General features: G+C 38.9%; 1 protein-coding gene across 9 annotated transcripts in view; it reads left to right on the forward strand.

Moving 5' to 3' along the window:
- PDLIM5 (PDZ and LIM domain 5) overlaps positions 1 to 13339 on the forward strand; it is a 126648-nt gene extending 113309 nt beyond the window's left edge. For all 9 annotated transcript variants that reach the window (XM_064651929.1, XM_064651930.1, XM_064651928.1 and 6 more), the window contains 4 exons: positions 4035 to 4215; positions 5244 to 5364; positions 9367 to 9482; positions 10118 to 13339. In XM_064651929.1, coding sequence (XP_064507999.1) covers positions 4035 to 4215; positions 5244 to 5364; positions 9367 to 9482; positions 10118 to 10207 — 508 coding nt within the window. In that variant the 3' untranslated portion in view covers positions 10208 to 13339. The remainder of the gene's footprint in view (positions 1 to 4034; positions 4216 to 5243; positions 5365 to 9366; positions 9483 to 10117) is intronic.
- The last annotated feature ends 221 nt before the right edge of the window (positions 13340 to 13560 follow it).

The raw sequence follows: 13560 nt of genomic DNA on the forward strand, positions 1-13560 counted from the left end.
CTCTTTACTAATGGACCTGTGATGTTTCAGAGAAGTTATTCCTACTTCTATATGTTGAAGAGATAAAAATCTATGATCAGAATCCCTTTGAAGCAATAGAAGAAATCTATACAATTTCCCAATACAAGTGCACCTTTGCTTCTTAATCCATTTTTTTTTCTTTTTGCAAAATGAAAAATTACTATCAAAAAGGTATACACACTTTTGGGATGAGATTCATCTGATTCCTTGAACAGCTTGGCCTGTATAATAATTCTGTCTCTAGTATGCTGACCTTTTTGTTCCCTGGGCTTTGGATTTGTGTCTAGTAAATAATATGCAAGCAACCATTCACTTTCCTTTTTGTTACAGTTATTTTAGTTTAAAACCAAACATAGAAAATTGACTGTGTGCTGCATCTTTCCTGCAAGAGGCTTCATTGCCTTTTACAGCACCAGTGGTTTAGCAGGGTTTGCTTATGCTCTGTGCTGTGGGGTCTCACAGCATAGCTTATAGATGACTCCTGAGCAGTCAGCCTCTCCTCTTGGCCTTTAAATCACTCTCTGCTACTCCCCACTTTCCCGCTTCGATCACCATTAAAAAAGAGATGAGCTGCTGCCCTGTAAGTAGGGGAGTGTATTGTTCCATGGAGCAACAGTTACTCTGTAGTGGATACATGAGGAGAAACTGCAGAGCCCTACTTGACAGTACTTAAGCCATTGTTACCTATTGTAAGTGACACCTTTTTCATGAGTAGCAACTGATACCTACGTCTAACTTCTTTGTAATTTGCTGGTGATGTTTAAATTCTTCATATGTTAAATGCCTACTTGATTATTAAAAGCAAACATTCTTCCATTGGAGGATGAGTTGATGTGCATTAATCAATGCCAAATATGCCTCATGTTCACAGCATACAGTGAATTTGGAAGATTGCAGTGGCATTTTAATTCAAGTTTTAGCATAATTACACTTCATGCCCTCAGTGGTAGTATTACCTATGAAAAGGTAGGAGGAGGATCAAGTGACATTACATTGTACATCTGTTTTGAGAACAAAATGCATTCTGGAGTTGGTTACTTTACACTCGGGCATAGAATAACCATGGCTGGTCAAGGCAAAACCTTTCATAGAGACACCTTATAACTTTTTAATATGTCTTTTATTATTCATTTAGTGATTGTCTGAAGGTTCCTTTTTTTCCCAAAGCTACATTAAGTAAGCTTTTCTTTCCATGTAGAATCAAAGCTGGAGGCAAAGTAAATTTCTCTTGATCTGCTCGCTGTGACAGTCTGGCAGACTTCTGGCATTTCCTGATAAAGACTTCTGGTTCCCAGGCAGTCTTACCAAGTTCTGCACTGCAGAGTTGGCTCTTTCTTTGAAGTCCAAATGTGTTTTCACTGGATCTCCACTGAGAACATACTCTTTGGCATGTCTGCTTGTAAATGATGATTTGGCTTTCCACCTTTTCATAAAGCTTAATTGTTTCAAAAGGCAAAAGGGAAAAAGTACAAATGGTGCTTCCCTTCAGCATCTCTTGTACACAAATTGTATACTGTGGCATTTTGAGGTGAGGAGAGGAACACAATTCCAAGACTATAGACTGCTGTATGGTTAAATGTAAAGTGATTGGCCTACCTGGCAGATGTGGAAATCCTTTTGATCTCTCTACCGCCAAATTTCAGTTCCGACTTGGTATCATAATACAAACCACATGAGAAACTAGATTATTGGCATACTAATATAATACATCACGACCATACCGATGAAGTTATATTTAGCTACAAGTGTAAAGACATTGAAATTGCACTTATATTCCCTGTATGTTAATTCTCCTTCCAGTTTTTCCCAATATCGTTGCTACATGCAGAGCCCAGATGTTTGAGGTGATTACCAAATTTCTGTACATAGTGATCCTTTGGGGCATAAGATTCTGTAAATACTCTCATAAATAATCCTTTTTAAAATATAATCCCTTTTAAAATAAAATCCCTTTTAAAAAATAATAAATAAGTGACTAGTTCGTTTTCATCTGTGAGTTCATTTCATGCGGCCTAGATGTATTGTCAGAAGTTTGTTCAGAAATGCTTAACATGTCAAAGTAGCCTGGGATAGAGGCACATTCATAGCCAACTGTCATCTCATATCCCATGTGGATGGTAGGAGCATGGTTTTTTAGCACTACTTTTAAAAATATGTTCTGGTTGACGGAGGCATGTGGGATTTTTATTGGATTTGTTTTTAAATGGAGAAGGAATGTTGAAGCCATCTGCAGCCATCTTCCTAACATTTCATCCCCCTGTCTACTTCCTGTCGCATTGCATGAGTGTGGGCATGCATCCTCTTTACTCAAATTGGGACTTTAAACTCTTTTTCAAATTAATACAGCAAATAAATACCTTTCATTGCTGGAAACTATCATTTTGATGGCAAAATTATGCTGAGACTGGGAACACCTCCAAGTTCTGAATATCATGTTTTAGTGTATTTTACGTGGCAGGTGTTGGTTTGGGTTTGTTTTTTTTTTTCCTTTTCTCCACGTGCTTTAGGGCAGCTTTTAGGTTGCAGGTATCATTAGGCTGCAGTATCAGCTTGACATGTTTAAACTACAGCCTGATTGAAAGTAAAATTGTATTTAGGAAGTGTTCTTCTGGACATGTGTGCACAGGGAGCCAGTCCGCTAATGGAACACCTCATAGACATTGTGCAGGGCACAACCACAGCTGTCTGGAGACTTTGGGAAAGGAACTCTGTAGGTGCACTCCCAGGCTGTTCCCCATCCGTCTGGGGTCCTGCGCACTGTCCTGAATGGCTAACCTCAACATGTCAGAGCTGTAAACTCTGGAGAGCTAAATGCAGCAGATGTAAAAATTCCTTCCCCTCCTGTTGCTAGCACACTTGCTTTCCATTGCAGAGCTAACTGAGCCTATCATTTCGGTGCAGATGGCCAGAAACTCAATACTACCTAGATCCGGGAGAGCCTTTTTGGTGTCAGCCCCGTGTTAATGAATCTCTTAAATTAGCCTGTGCTGACACGGCGCACTGAGAGCACTTTGTTGTACATAAGGGCTTGTATTGTTTGATCAGTACATAACTGAAAGGGCATTGATGTAAAAAGGTGCTTGTAGAGCAGGGAGGGTATCGGGTTAGGTCAGTGTTTGCACTGCTCAGGCATCCGCTGGGAGCAGGGGGCTGGAGAGCTGTGCTCAGCCCCAGCTCCTCCTTAAAGGGCTACAGGCTACTCTCTCCAGGAGCCATTTTTCACTGTGTTCTCTCCAATAATCAGAGGTGAATAGAAGAAACTGTCTCAGATTACATATATGTTCATCATCTTACAAGGCCTTTGAGTTATCCTAAATCTGTTTGAGTCCCTTGTTTTTGACTTCTCATCCTATTAAAAATACATAATGTTACCAGAGAAATTGTAGAAGAGAAATAAAAATAATTATCTTCTACCCTTAATGAAGGTGCCCTCTGTTCTCACCCTGCTTGTATTCCTATCTTGGAGTCAACATAAGCAAATTTCAAGGTGTTTTTTGGGGGGGTTTGTTTGTTGTTGTTTTTTTCCTGTTGTTTTCTTTTCTTTATTGCTATTACTTTGTTCATATGAAAATCTTACACGAAAACATTCTTGTAGCTTACTTGATTTCCAAAAAAATGTCTAGCAGCAGGTGGTGATATTAGTACCTTACACTTCTTTTTTGCAGTGAAGTATTAGATCAGAAAAAAGTGATGCAGTTCTTGAAAGAATAACATCTTTATTGGCCTTGGAAAAAAACAGGAATTCTGGTGAGGGAGATAAACTTGAACCACAAAGTTCACCTGAAACCTGTATTCTGGAAGGTTGAGTGTCAGTGGGACCTTGAAGATACCTCACTAAAGTAAATATGGTCATTAAAGAAGTTAGTGTGCTGAATATATTTTCAGATGAATATAGAGACAATGGTATATACTTGTAGTAATGACTCAGAGGTATTGTAGATTAAGCCTATTAGCAGCTTTTGCCAGAGCCAATCTAGAAGTATTTGCTGACAATATCTCTTCTTTCCGATCAGAGGACCCTTTTTGGTGGCTTTGGGAAAGTCATGGCATCCAGAGGAGTTCAATTGTGCCCATTGCAAAACCTCCATGGCTTACATTGGATTTGTGGAAGAGAAAGGGATGCTGTATTGTGAGGTCTGCTATGAGAAGTTCTTTGCCCCTGAGTGTTCAAAGTGCCAGAGGAAGATCCTTGGGGTAAGTGACCAGCAAGTGGCCCGTTTTTTGGTGGGAACAATAACAACAGTGTTCAGTGAGTCTCTGCAATGAAATTCTCTTTTATCTGTCCCAGTCTGCATTCTTTCAAACATACTCTTAACATACCTTTTTAGCTCCCATCACATACAAATTATGGTTTTGGCTCTTCTAATGTTGAACCTCTTTGAGAAAAGGTGCTGTAGTCTCCTTGGCTCTTCCAAGTTCAGCTCCTGTTTTCATGAAGCTGTTCTGTAGCTGTTAACCAAATTTTCTGGTTACCAAATTTTCTGGTTACCAAATTTTCTTGAGCAAAATGCTTTTAGTTGGCAGCTTTTGACAGAATGGGGGCAGAGGGGAATAAAAAGAAATAATCTGCTTAGCTGAGCTGAGCATTGAAGAACACAGTGGTTGGCTAGATGTGTAGTACTGAAATATTCCCAGTGGTAATGCAGATAGAAAGACGTGTTATCCTACTCGGCACTGATATTGCTAATTTGAGCCTGCCAGCTGATCGGCCGCTGTTTTACTGCAGACAGCAACGTGTCTGGATTCTTGTGTAACTGGGGTCATGCAGGGCTCTGGCAGCACAATTCTCAAGTCATATTTGGCACTGTAGCATCTTCCAAAACAACACAGAGCAGTCATAATTTTCTATGTGATGTCTTTTGATTAACTTCACAGACTTCAGGAGAAAGCAGAGATGCTGCTTTTCTTATTTCAGGGGACTGTTGTAGGTGAGACCCTAATTAAAATTAAATAAGTGAACAAATGAGTTGTTAAACCGGTCCAACTCTACGCCGAACCTTCCAAAAACCCCGAAAGATTGCTCATGAAAAATAAGTAGATGTACCATAAATAAAGCACCTCATTAAGTTTAACATCGCAGAACTTTTGTGCACAACCCACTTTCAAAGTAGCAGTAGGAAACAAAGTATTCTTGAAATGAATCAAGTGTGGAGGCATGGTTACCACAATCTAGTCATCACATCAAAATAATGTGTTCATAACACATTTTCTAATCCCCACAGGAAGTAATAAATGCTTTGAAACAAACTTGGCACGTTTCCTGCTTCGTGTGTGTGGCCTGTCATAACCCCATCCGCAATAATGTCTTCCACTTAGAAGATGGCGATCCCTACTGTGAGACGGGTAAGAAGCAACATAACCAAAGTTTGCTGCAGCTGTGTGGGGAAGCAGAGATCAATAAGGCTGGGAAAAAAATAAATTCTTTTTCTCAAGCCTCACATCAGAAGTGCCCCAGCAGATTCATGTAACTTTGATATGTCGATTCAAAGTAGCAACAACTGCTGTAGACAACACTTTGGGTTTGCAGCAGGAGAAGTTGATGAGGATTTCTTCATCAGCTTTGACAGCAGCATGTCACTGATTTTACCTTTTCTTGTTAAGCCCTCAGCTGTAGGTATCAGTGATACATCAGAGTGTTAATTTTAGCGTGACTTTCTGGTTTAAAATAATCTGAAGTTTATGTAAATCTGCTTATTTACTAAACACAAGCAAATGCCAGTGTAGCCTCATTCACAGCCTGAGGGACTTCCAAGAGAAAGCAGTCTGTCCAGGTAGTTTTCTGCAGGATCAAGGATAACATCTGTTGTACATACACTTGGGATAAAAAAAAAAAACAAACAGGCTGTCAGGAAAAATACGGTGAAACAATTATAGCACTTGAAAGCCTGATGAGCAATATTACATGAATGATGTGGCTTAGAAGTTCAGAGGGATTCTGGATCGTTTTTTAGCACTTCCAGCTAATTATAACTTTTTTTATAGAATCATAGAGTGGTTTGGGTTGAAAGGCACCTTAAAGATCATCTAGTTCCAATATCACATGCCATGGGCAGGGACACCTTCCACTCGATCAAGTTGCTCAAAACCCCACCAAATCTGGCCTTGAATACTTCCAGGGATGGGTCATCCACAGCTGCTCTGGGCAACCTGTTCCAGTGCCTTACCAGCCTCACAGTGAAGAATTTCTTCTTAATATCCAATCTAAACCTGCTTTTTTTCAGTTTAAAACCATTCCTCCTTGTCCTGTTTCTACATGCCCTTGTGAAAAGTCCCTCTACAGCTTTCTTGTAGGCTCACTTCGGGTACTGTAAGGCTGCTGTAAGGTCTTGCTGAAGCCTTCTCTTTGCTGGGCTGAACAACCTCAACTCTCTCAGCCTTCCTTCATAGGAGAGGTGCTCCAGCCCTCTGAGCATCTTTGTGACCTTCTCTGGACTTGCTCCAGCAGGTCCATGTCCATCTTATCTTGGAAGCCCAGTAGCTTGATGCAGGGCTCCAGGTGGGGTCTCACCAGAGCAGAGTAGATGGGGCAGAATCCCCTCCCTTGTCTACTGGCCACTTCTCCTGTGATGTAGCCCAGGATACTTTTGGCTTTCTGGGCTGCAAGCATACATTGCCAAGTCATGTTGAGCTTCTTGTCAACCTATTATTATTAATATGAACAGTTTTTATTTATGTCAATTTCCTAATTTGCTTTCCTACCCCTCTGGCCTAGGAAAGAAAGAAATAATTTGTAAAACAATTCCTTTTAAAATGGAAAAGAGACAAAAATGTATCAAAATTATTTGCTTTCACACTGCATGCTGTTTACATCTGTGTTGGAACTGTCAGTTGGACCATTTTTATCGTTTTCCTTCTACTCTTAGGAGCATTACAGTTTAACTAGAGGTAGAAATGGATTGACCAGGAAATGGTCAATGAAATTCTAATGACCTCTTTGGAACTAAGATTTCCTTCTGGGCTGATCCCACAGTTGTTTGCAGTGGGTGCCATGGAGAATGCTAGATGCTGTAAGGATAAAGAAAGCAGGCAAAATTTATCCAAAATTTCTGTTGTCAGAGCAGCTTTAATGAGGTGTTGGCAGATACAAAAGGACACAGTAGGTTATTGCTAACTTGGTGACACAAGTAGGGTAACGTGTTGCTCCTATTGAATCCGTGGAGCAGCAGAGGATACGGGTATACGAGCAGCATCCTCCAATGTGACAGCATGGTGAAATTTCATCCTGAAGCAATCTGAAGCCCCTAATCCTGGAACCATTTGATGATTCAAAAATAGTACTGGAGGAATCAATAACTCCCCTTTGGGTGGAAAGCTTGTGACCGGGTTTGTTCTGTTAAGGTTCAGTTCTTGTTCCTGCCACCAAATAATCCATATGTCGTGCGGTGCATTGATTTGTGCTACTGTTACAACTGCTGTGCACAAATGTGCGTATTTCAATACTGTGACCAGGAAAAACTGTGATAAAATGTCAAGTATACTACACTTCTTGCAGAGTTTATTTCTAAGATAGAAAGTTCCTAGCACAAGTTAATGTAGACACGTTCTGTGAGGTGTTATTGGCAGCGATACTTTGTAATGTCTCTGGTTCTCTAACTAGATGTTAATTTGAGATATATTAATTCTTCAAAGATTTTCAGTCCAGCTGGAGTTATGAGTCTAAGAATAATTTTAAAGAAATAAAGAGTAAATGTCATTTCCAACTTTCCTGCTTCCTAGTGTAAAGGAGGGTTCTAATTTTAAATCTGTATTTGAAATTATAACAGCATCAGCTATTAGTATTAAGGGTGTTTAATCTGAAAAATGTTCTGGGTTTGGATGTCAGGGCTAAAATTAAATTAAAAGTCCAAATATCTACAACTTTGAACTTTTTTTAAGTGCAGAGTTAGTAACCTAGTTTTGAAAATGCAGTATGCAGGAAGCACTGATATGTCACTGTATGACAAGTCTTACTTGGAAGGCTTCTGTGGTATCGCAATTCAAGCATGCAAAAGCAAAAGAAAGCTGATGTCCTTCATTCTGCCTTATCTATTGCCCTTTCTTCAAAAGAAAAGCGAATAAACTTATCAACACAAACCACAGGCCAACTTATAAAAGGCTTTAACTCCTGGCACCAGGAAAATATCAGTAAGATTCTGTGTGAACGCAAAGGCAAAGACCTGAAACAGTATGGTCAGGAGATCATGTCCTTCAGGGGTTTTGCACAAGCGTGACCTAACATTTGATATTTTTATGGTCTTTCTTCTGCTTAAACATTTGCAACTCATCCCAGTAGCATGGATTAATGAAGGTGATCAGTGAAGCAACTTCTTGCCACTGGCAGCCAGAGGGCTTTGCTTTTCCAGAGCACTTGTGTTCCCTATCCTGTTGATATGTCTCCTGTGATAGTGCGTTTTGAGGGAGATCATCACACAAAACACGGTCTCACTAAACGAAAACAGGACTTTGCTCTTGTGCTTGACACATTTTATAATCCTCCACTGGCTCTGCTGCAGTAAGCGCTAGAGCTTCAGCAGATCTGTAGCAGATCTGTATAATCTAGAGAGAAACAAAATCCACTTCTACCCCTTTTCTCATTCCTTATATATCCTTTGAAAACAACCCCTGGCATCTAATTTCTCTGTCAGAGCAGAGTGTTACTATGGTAGTAACACTTACTTACTGGTAGATGGAGTCCAAAGCTTCATTATGTCTGTCAGTCTGTAGTTCATCTTACGAAGACATAATGTTTGCATGATGTGTGCTGATCCCAAATGCTCTCACGTTATAGCACGAATGCTGTTGTCTTCTGTGCAGGAATAAAACGTTTCCTTTCTAGAATGGGGTGTTTGAGAGTTGAAATAAGTGAAAAAGACCAGACAACTTGAGGTGAAATTTAGGCCTGCACAGGTGGGCAACAAAGGAGTGACTTGCAGCCCTTGAGATGGGGCAAAAGTAGTGTCACACACCAAGACTGTGGGGATAGGGGTGAGTGGTCAGTGCCTCCCACCCAGTTTTATACATGTATTTTGTTCTCTTAGTCTGCTCTGCTCTCTCTTTTTGAAGCTCTGCTTGGTTGAGAAATACGAACGGTTCAGTGCCATTTGTTTTAGTCCCTGCTGCTCCCTGATACTCCTAGAGGAGTTTTTCTCTGCTAAGTCCAGGAAGCCTTCAGAGGCTCCAAGTCAATCCAGTGCTTAAAAATGAATGGTGCAAATACACTTCAGAAAGTCTGGTTACTAATAACCATCCTGACACCTTAGTGATACTTTTTGTTAAATGTAATAAAGATATTGCCTTTCAAAGTTTTCAAAGGGTCAGTCTTGCTTTTCTGCATATGCTTTAAAATCTGTTTGTATCTCTTTGCAGATTATTATGCCCTCTTTGGTACCATGTGCCATGGCTGTGAATTCCCCATTGAAGCTGGAGACAGGTTTCTTGAGGCTCTGGGCCACACTTGGCACGACACCTGCTTTGTATGCTCCGTAAGTAAAGCTAGTCTACATTTTAAACAAACCTGTGGCAGCAGTGCTTGTGCTAACCTGACCAATATGGGAGTTAACAGCTCTAACCTCTTTCAGTCCCCTGGGCCCAAACGAAAAGTTATTTGGAAGGTGTGTTGCTATTGTAAGCCTTCGGCACAGGTCCAAGAGAAGTTGTCCTGGATTGCAGCCATGTGTCCTAGCATTTAACCCATGACGTTTACTTCTTTGGAGAAAGTGTTGAAGGTCATACAGGAATGGGCTGCGTTTCCAAAGTAGCAAGAGTGCTTTTGACATAAAGACACTGTAGCCAAGGTATTGCCTGCTAATATTGTATGACCAAAAAAAAAATAACCAACAACCCTAATCTTAATGATTAGGTTGGGTTTGTTTTGTTTGTTTTGTTTTTTAATGCTGAATCTAACTCTGCTCCCAGTTAGAAACCTGTTGTCTTAAAGAAAGGTTATGCTTACCAACCACTAGTATTGCATCAAAAAGAGTATCCTTAAGAAAAAGGTAATTCTTATTCTTTTAATATATTTGTGCGTATAATAATACCATGATTTGGCATTCTGAATAATTGTGGTGAAATTCATCCATCTGAATTGGGTGATCTGTTCTTTTTTATCCCATTTCAGGTATGTAGTGACAGTTTGGAGGGCCAGACTTTCTTCTCCAAGAAGGACAAGCCACTGTGCAAGAAACACGCTCATTCTATCAACATCTGATGCTTGGAGCTCATTGTGTGTAACAAATGTACTGAGCAGAAAGGTTAAAATGTCTGTGTTCAATAATCGGTTAAAATTATTTATATACAATTTTTCTAAAATAGAAGAGAGATGGGGAAACTTTCAGAGGTATTGTAAACTAATTTTTCAGAGCATTTATCATTAAGGTTTTGCTTCATAAAAAGAGAGGAATCAGGAATTGCACCCAAGCCAAACAATTAGAGTGCCTTTACCTCTACACTTGGCACATTACTGTACTAGTTTCATGATTTTATGACCACATTTATATCTGTTTCAGTATGAGAAGTGAAGTATCTATAAAAATAAATACCTGATATTAGAAGTCTTGGTTTTGCTGCTCTTGAACAAATAAAAGGAGATTGGATTCAGCAATCCAGATCGCTTTATTGCGGTGATGTTTTTAAAGTGTGTCTAAAAATATTGCAGCTAAACTCCATTAAAAGGGACACAAAGCAAAGGTTACACAAAATTTATAATTCAGAAACTAATATTTTTATCTGATATTCATATACATAAAGCCTCCTGCACAACTACATGTACCTGTGCCTTTGCAGTTAAATTTCTGATGGGTTTGCAAGGGACAGAGATTTTTACAAAGCAGTTAAGTGGGCCAGTGGCTATACTGGTGAAAAAGAATAGTTTAGAAGATGCCACTTAGAAGAAAACATAAATGGGATGCTCTTCCTTAACTCATGTATTATCAGAACACTGGCCAAAAAATCCTGCTGCTGAAGGTGTGTTTGACAGGATGGAAATGTCAGATCAGATCTTAAGGGAAGAGGGATTTACACTCTTCTGTTTGCAGTTCAGGTTTTAGATAGCTTTAAGTGCCTTTCTCCTTTAAGGAAAGGGGAAATTGCACTGAATCTGTAGGTAACAGTGTTTTATATCCAGAATGTGAGATTCTGGTATTGAATGAGGGCAACTGCTGAAGTGCAAATGAGGACATTGTTTTTCTCTCAGTACATTCTTTACCATGTAGCTCATGAATATGTATATTGGTGGTGTGCCAGGTAAAATACTGAAAATTTAACTTTCTTGCTCAGCTGTTTTGATTTTTATTAGTTTGGGTTTTATTTCTCTCTTTTCTTCGAGATGTAGGGAATATATTGTTGAATAATACTACATTGAGTTAAGCAGCCCAGTATCTCTCAGATCTTGGAAGGGAGCAGAGAGACAATGCTGTCATTATGCATTTACTGTGAGCCAGGAGACCAGCCAATTCTGTGGCTTAATATGAATTTTGCATCCACACAGAGAGTCAGCACAAGGCCTGTGCACCAGCTAAGTCCCTACTTAACTTCAAATTAGGGCTTAAGTGGTATGGAGCAACTGTAAGCAGATAGGGAAAAGGTGGTGCCCCTCTGCACAGGGTGAATTTTGCTCCAGCAGAATTGCACAACAGAGAAGGGGGTCCTCTTGGGATCAGAGCAGATTCCTGAAGGAAACTGAATTTACATGCTATTTTATTCAGCTGAGATATCAGGGCTGAATTGTTAGTCTTTAGTACTCTGTCTAATAGACATTAAAAAAAATCATTTAGTGTTCTTGTTGTTGGGAGGAGGGGCAGAGGGGGGAGGGTGTCTTGATACAAAGGACAGTTTTATCCATAAAACCATGGGGAAAAATCACAAAAAATCACCATGGTTGACTAAAGCAATTGTAATGAGGAACATCAGCAAAAGAGGAGGAAAGAAAACCAAAATTGCTGTACTTGAATATGAAAAGATATTTGGCTTTCTTATTAATTCAGCAGGGCAGGTTCACATTGTGGGGCTGTTTCACTTTATTTCCTGAAGTTGTTTTTCTTCAATACTACCATGTTTCTTTTTTTAAGTTCTGGTGGTACAGAAGAAGTTTGGTAAATTTGGTGAATGTTTGTAAATAAGAAGAAATTTAGTGGTACGGTATAAAGCTGTTTAAAATGTTTACACTCTCGTTGATGTACCCTTCTGTGAGTTTGGCTGAAAATCAGAAGGGTAGAAGCAGACTGGACAAAATACAGTAATATATAAGCCAGGTTGCTTTTGAAATTAGGTGGAATGTGGAAAAATGAAACCTGGAGACTAGGTTTCAGTGGAGCTATATTGCACATGTGTGAGGAAAGAGGATGGAAATGCACAGGATAAGGCCTTCAGTAATTTCTGCAATTCAAACCTTGCTATTTTAATGTAAGATAGAAACTTTTAAGTTTGTCCTTAAAATCCAATTAAATTTTGTTTAGTTTCATAATTTTAATTGGAATTGTATTTTTTAATCTATGTGCTCTAGGGTTTGAAATTTTTCAGTTGTTAATGAATTTGAGGACAAAAGCCTGAAAGGCTTCAATAGAACTGCTTCATGTAGCTGCTTTGCCTTTTAATTTCTGCTTTTATCTGTTTGTTTAAAATTTAAAAGGAAGCATAGAGTCACTGATACATAATGAATATTTAATGGCTTTACCAAATTATATAAATCAACTAAAAGGAACATAATTTTTATCATTATTTTAATAAGTGAGATTATAGTAGAGCACTTTATAATAATGCCATATTTCTCACTGAATATTTATTACCTTTTTTTTTTTATTTAGAACTATTTCATCCTGGTATCTTTGTATTTTGTTTTATTTTTAAGACTGCCTTTACCTCTAGAATCTTTTGGGGTGTGAGTGTGTGTATGTGTGCATGTTTATATATACTTTCTCTATACATGCACACATATACATGTACATTGAGAGACATACATATATACGTGTATTTGAATGCAGACTTGACGTAGCAGAAGTCAGCACAGTTCCATCACTGTTGGATTTCGTGAGACTCCCAAGTGTTTTTCATACAACACATGTATAACATTCATGTTTTGAGGGAATGTTAGAAAGTCAGGAGAGACGTGTTAGTAACATAACTACTGTAGCTTTTTGCATGCATTTTCAGTCAGTAATTGTTTTTCTTCCAAAACTGCCTGTAAGAGAATGGGGCTTAACTCTGTTTGAAGGTGGAAGGTCTTTGTAAGTGAATAATTGATTCACAATGACAGTTTCAGCATATTGTAACTAAATAATTCAGGATTATGTGTAAATATAAATGCTTAATATAACATGCAATAAACATAAAAGCAAAAGTTGAATTGTGGTTCAGTGTGTATCGGTCTGTTCAATTATGTACCTAATTCTTCACAGAGCTACTTGCATCATCTGGCCATATGAGCTGCTTTGCAAACATTATTTTATGCTGATCTACTAGCTGTTAAGTCCCGGTGATTTCTTTTACTCGTGTTTAATAATCTTTGGCATCAAATTTTGGCTGTTCACATTTGCAAATTTAATTATGATTGAAAAACATAACAAG

Source organism: Pseudopipra pipra, chromosome 4, assembly GCF_036250125.1.
Source record: "Pseudopipra pipra isolate bDixPip1 chromosome 4, bDixPip1.hap1, whole genome shotgun sequence".
In the NCBI taxonomy this organism is placed as follows: Eukaryota; Metazoa; Chordata; class Aves; order Passeriformes; family Pipridae; genus Pseudopipra; species Pseudopipra pipra.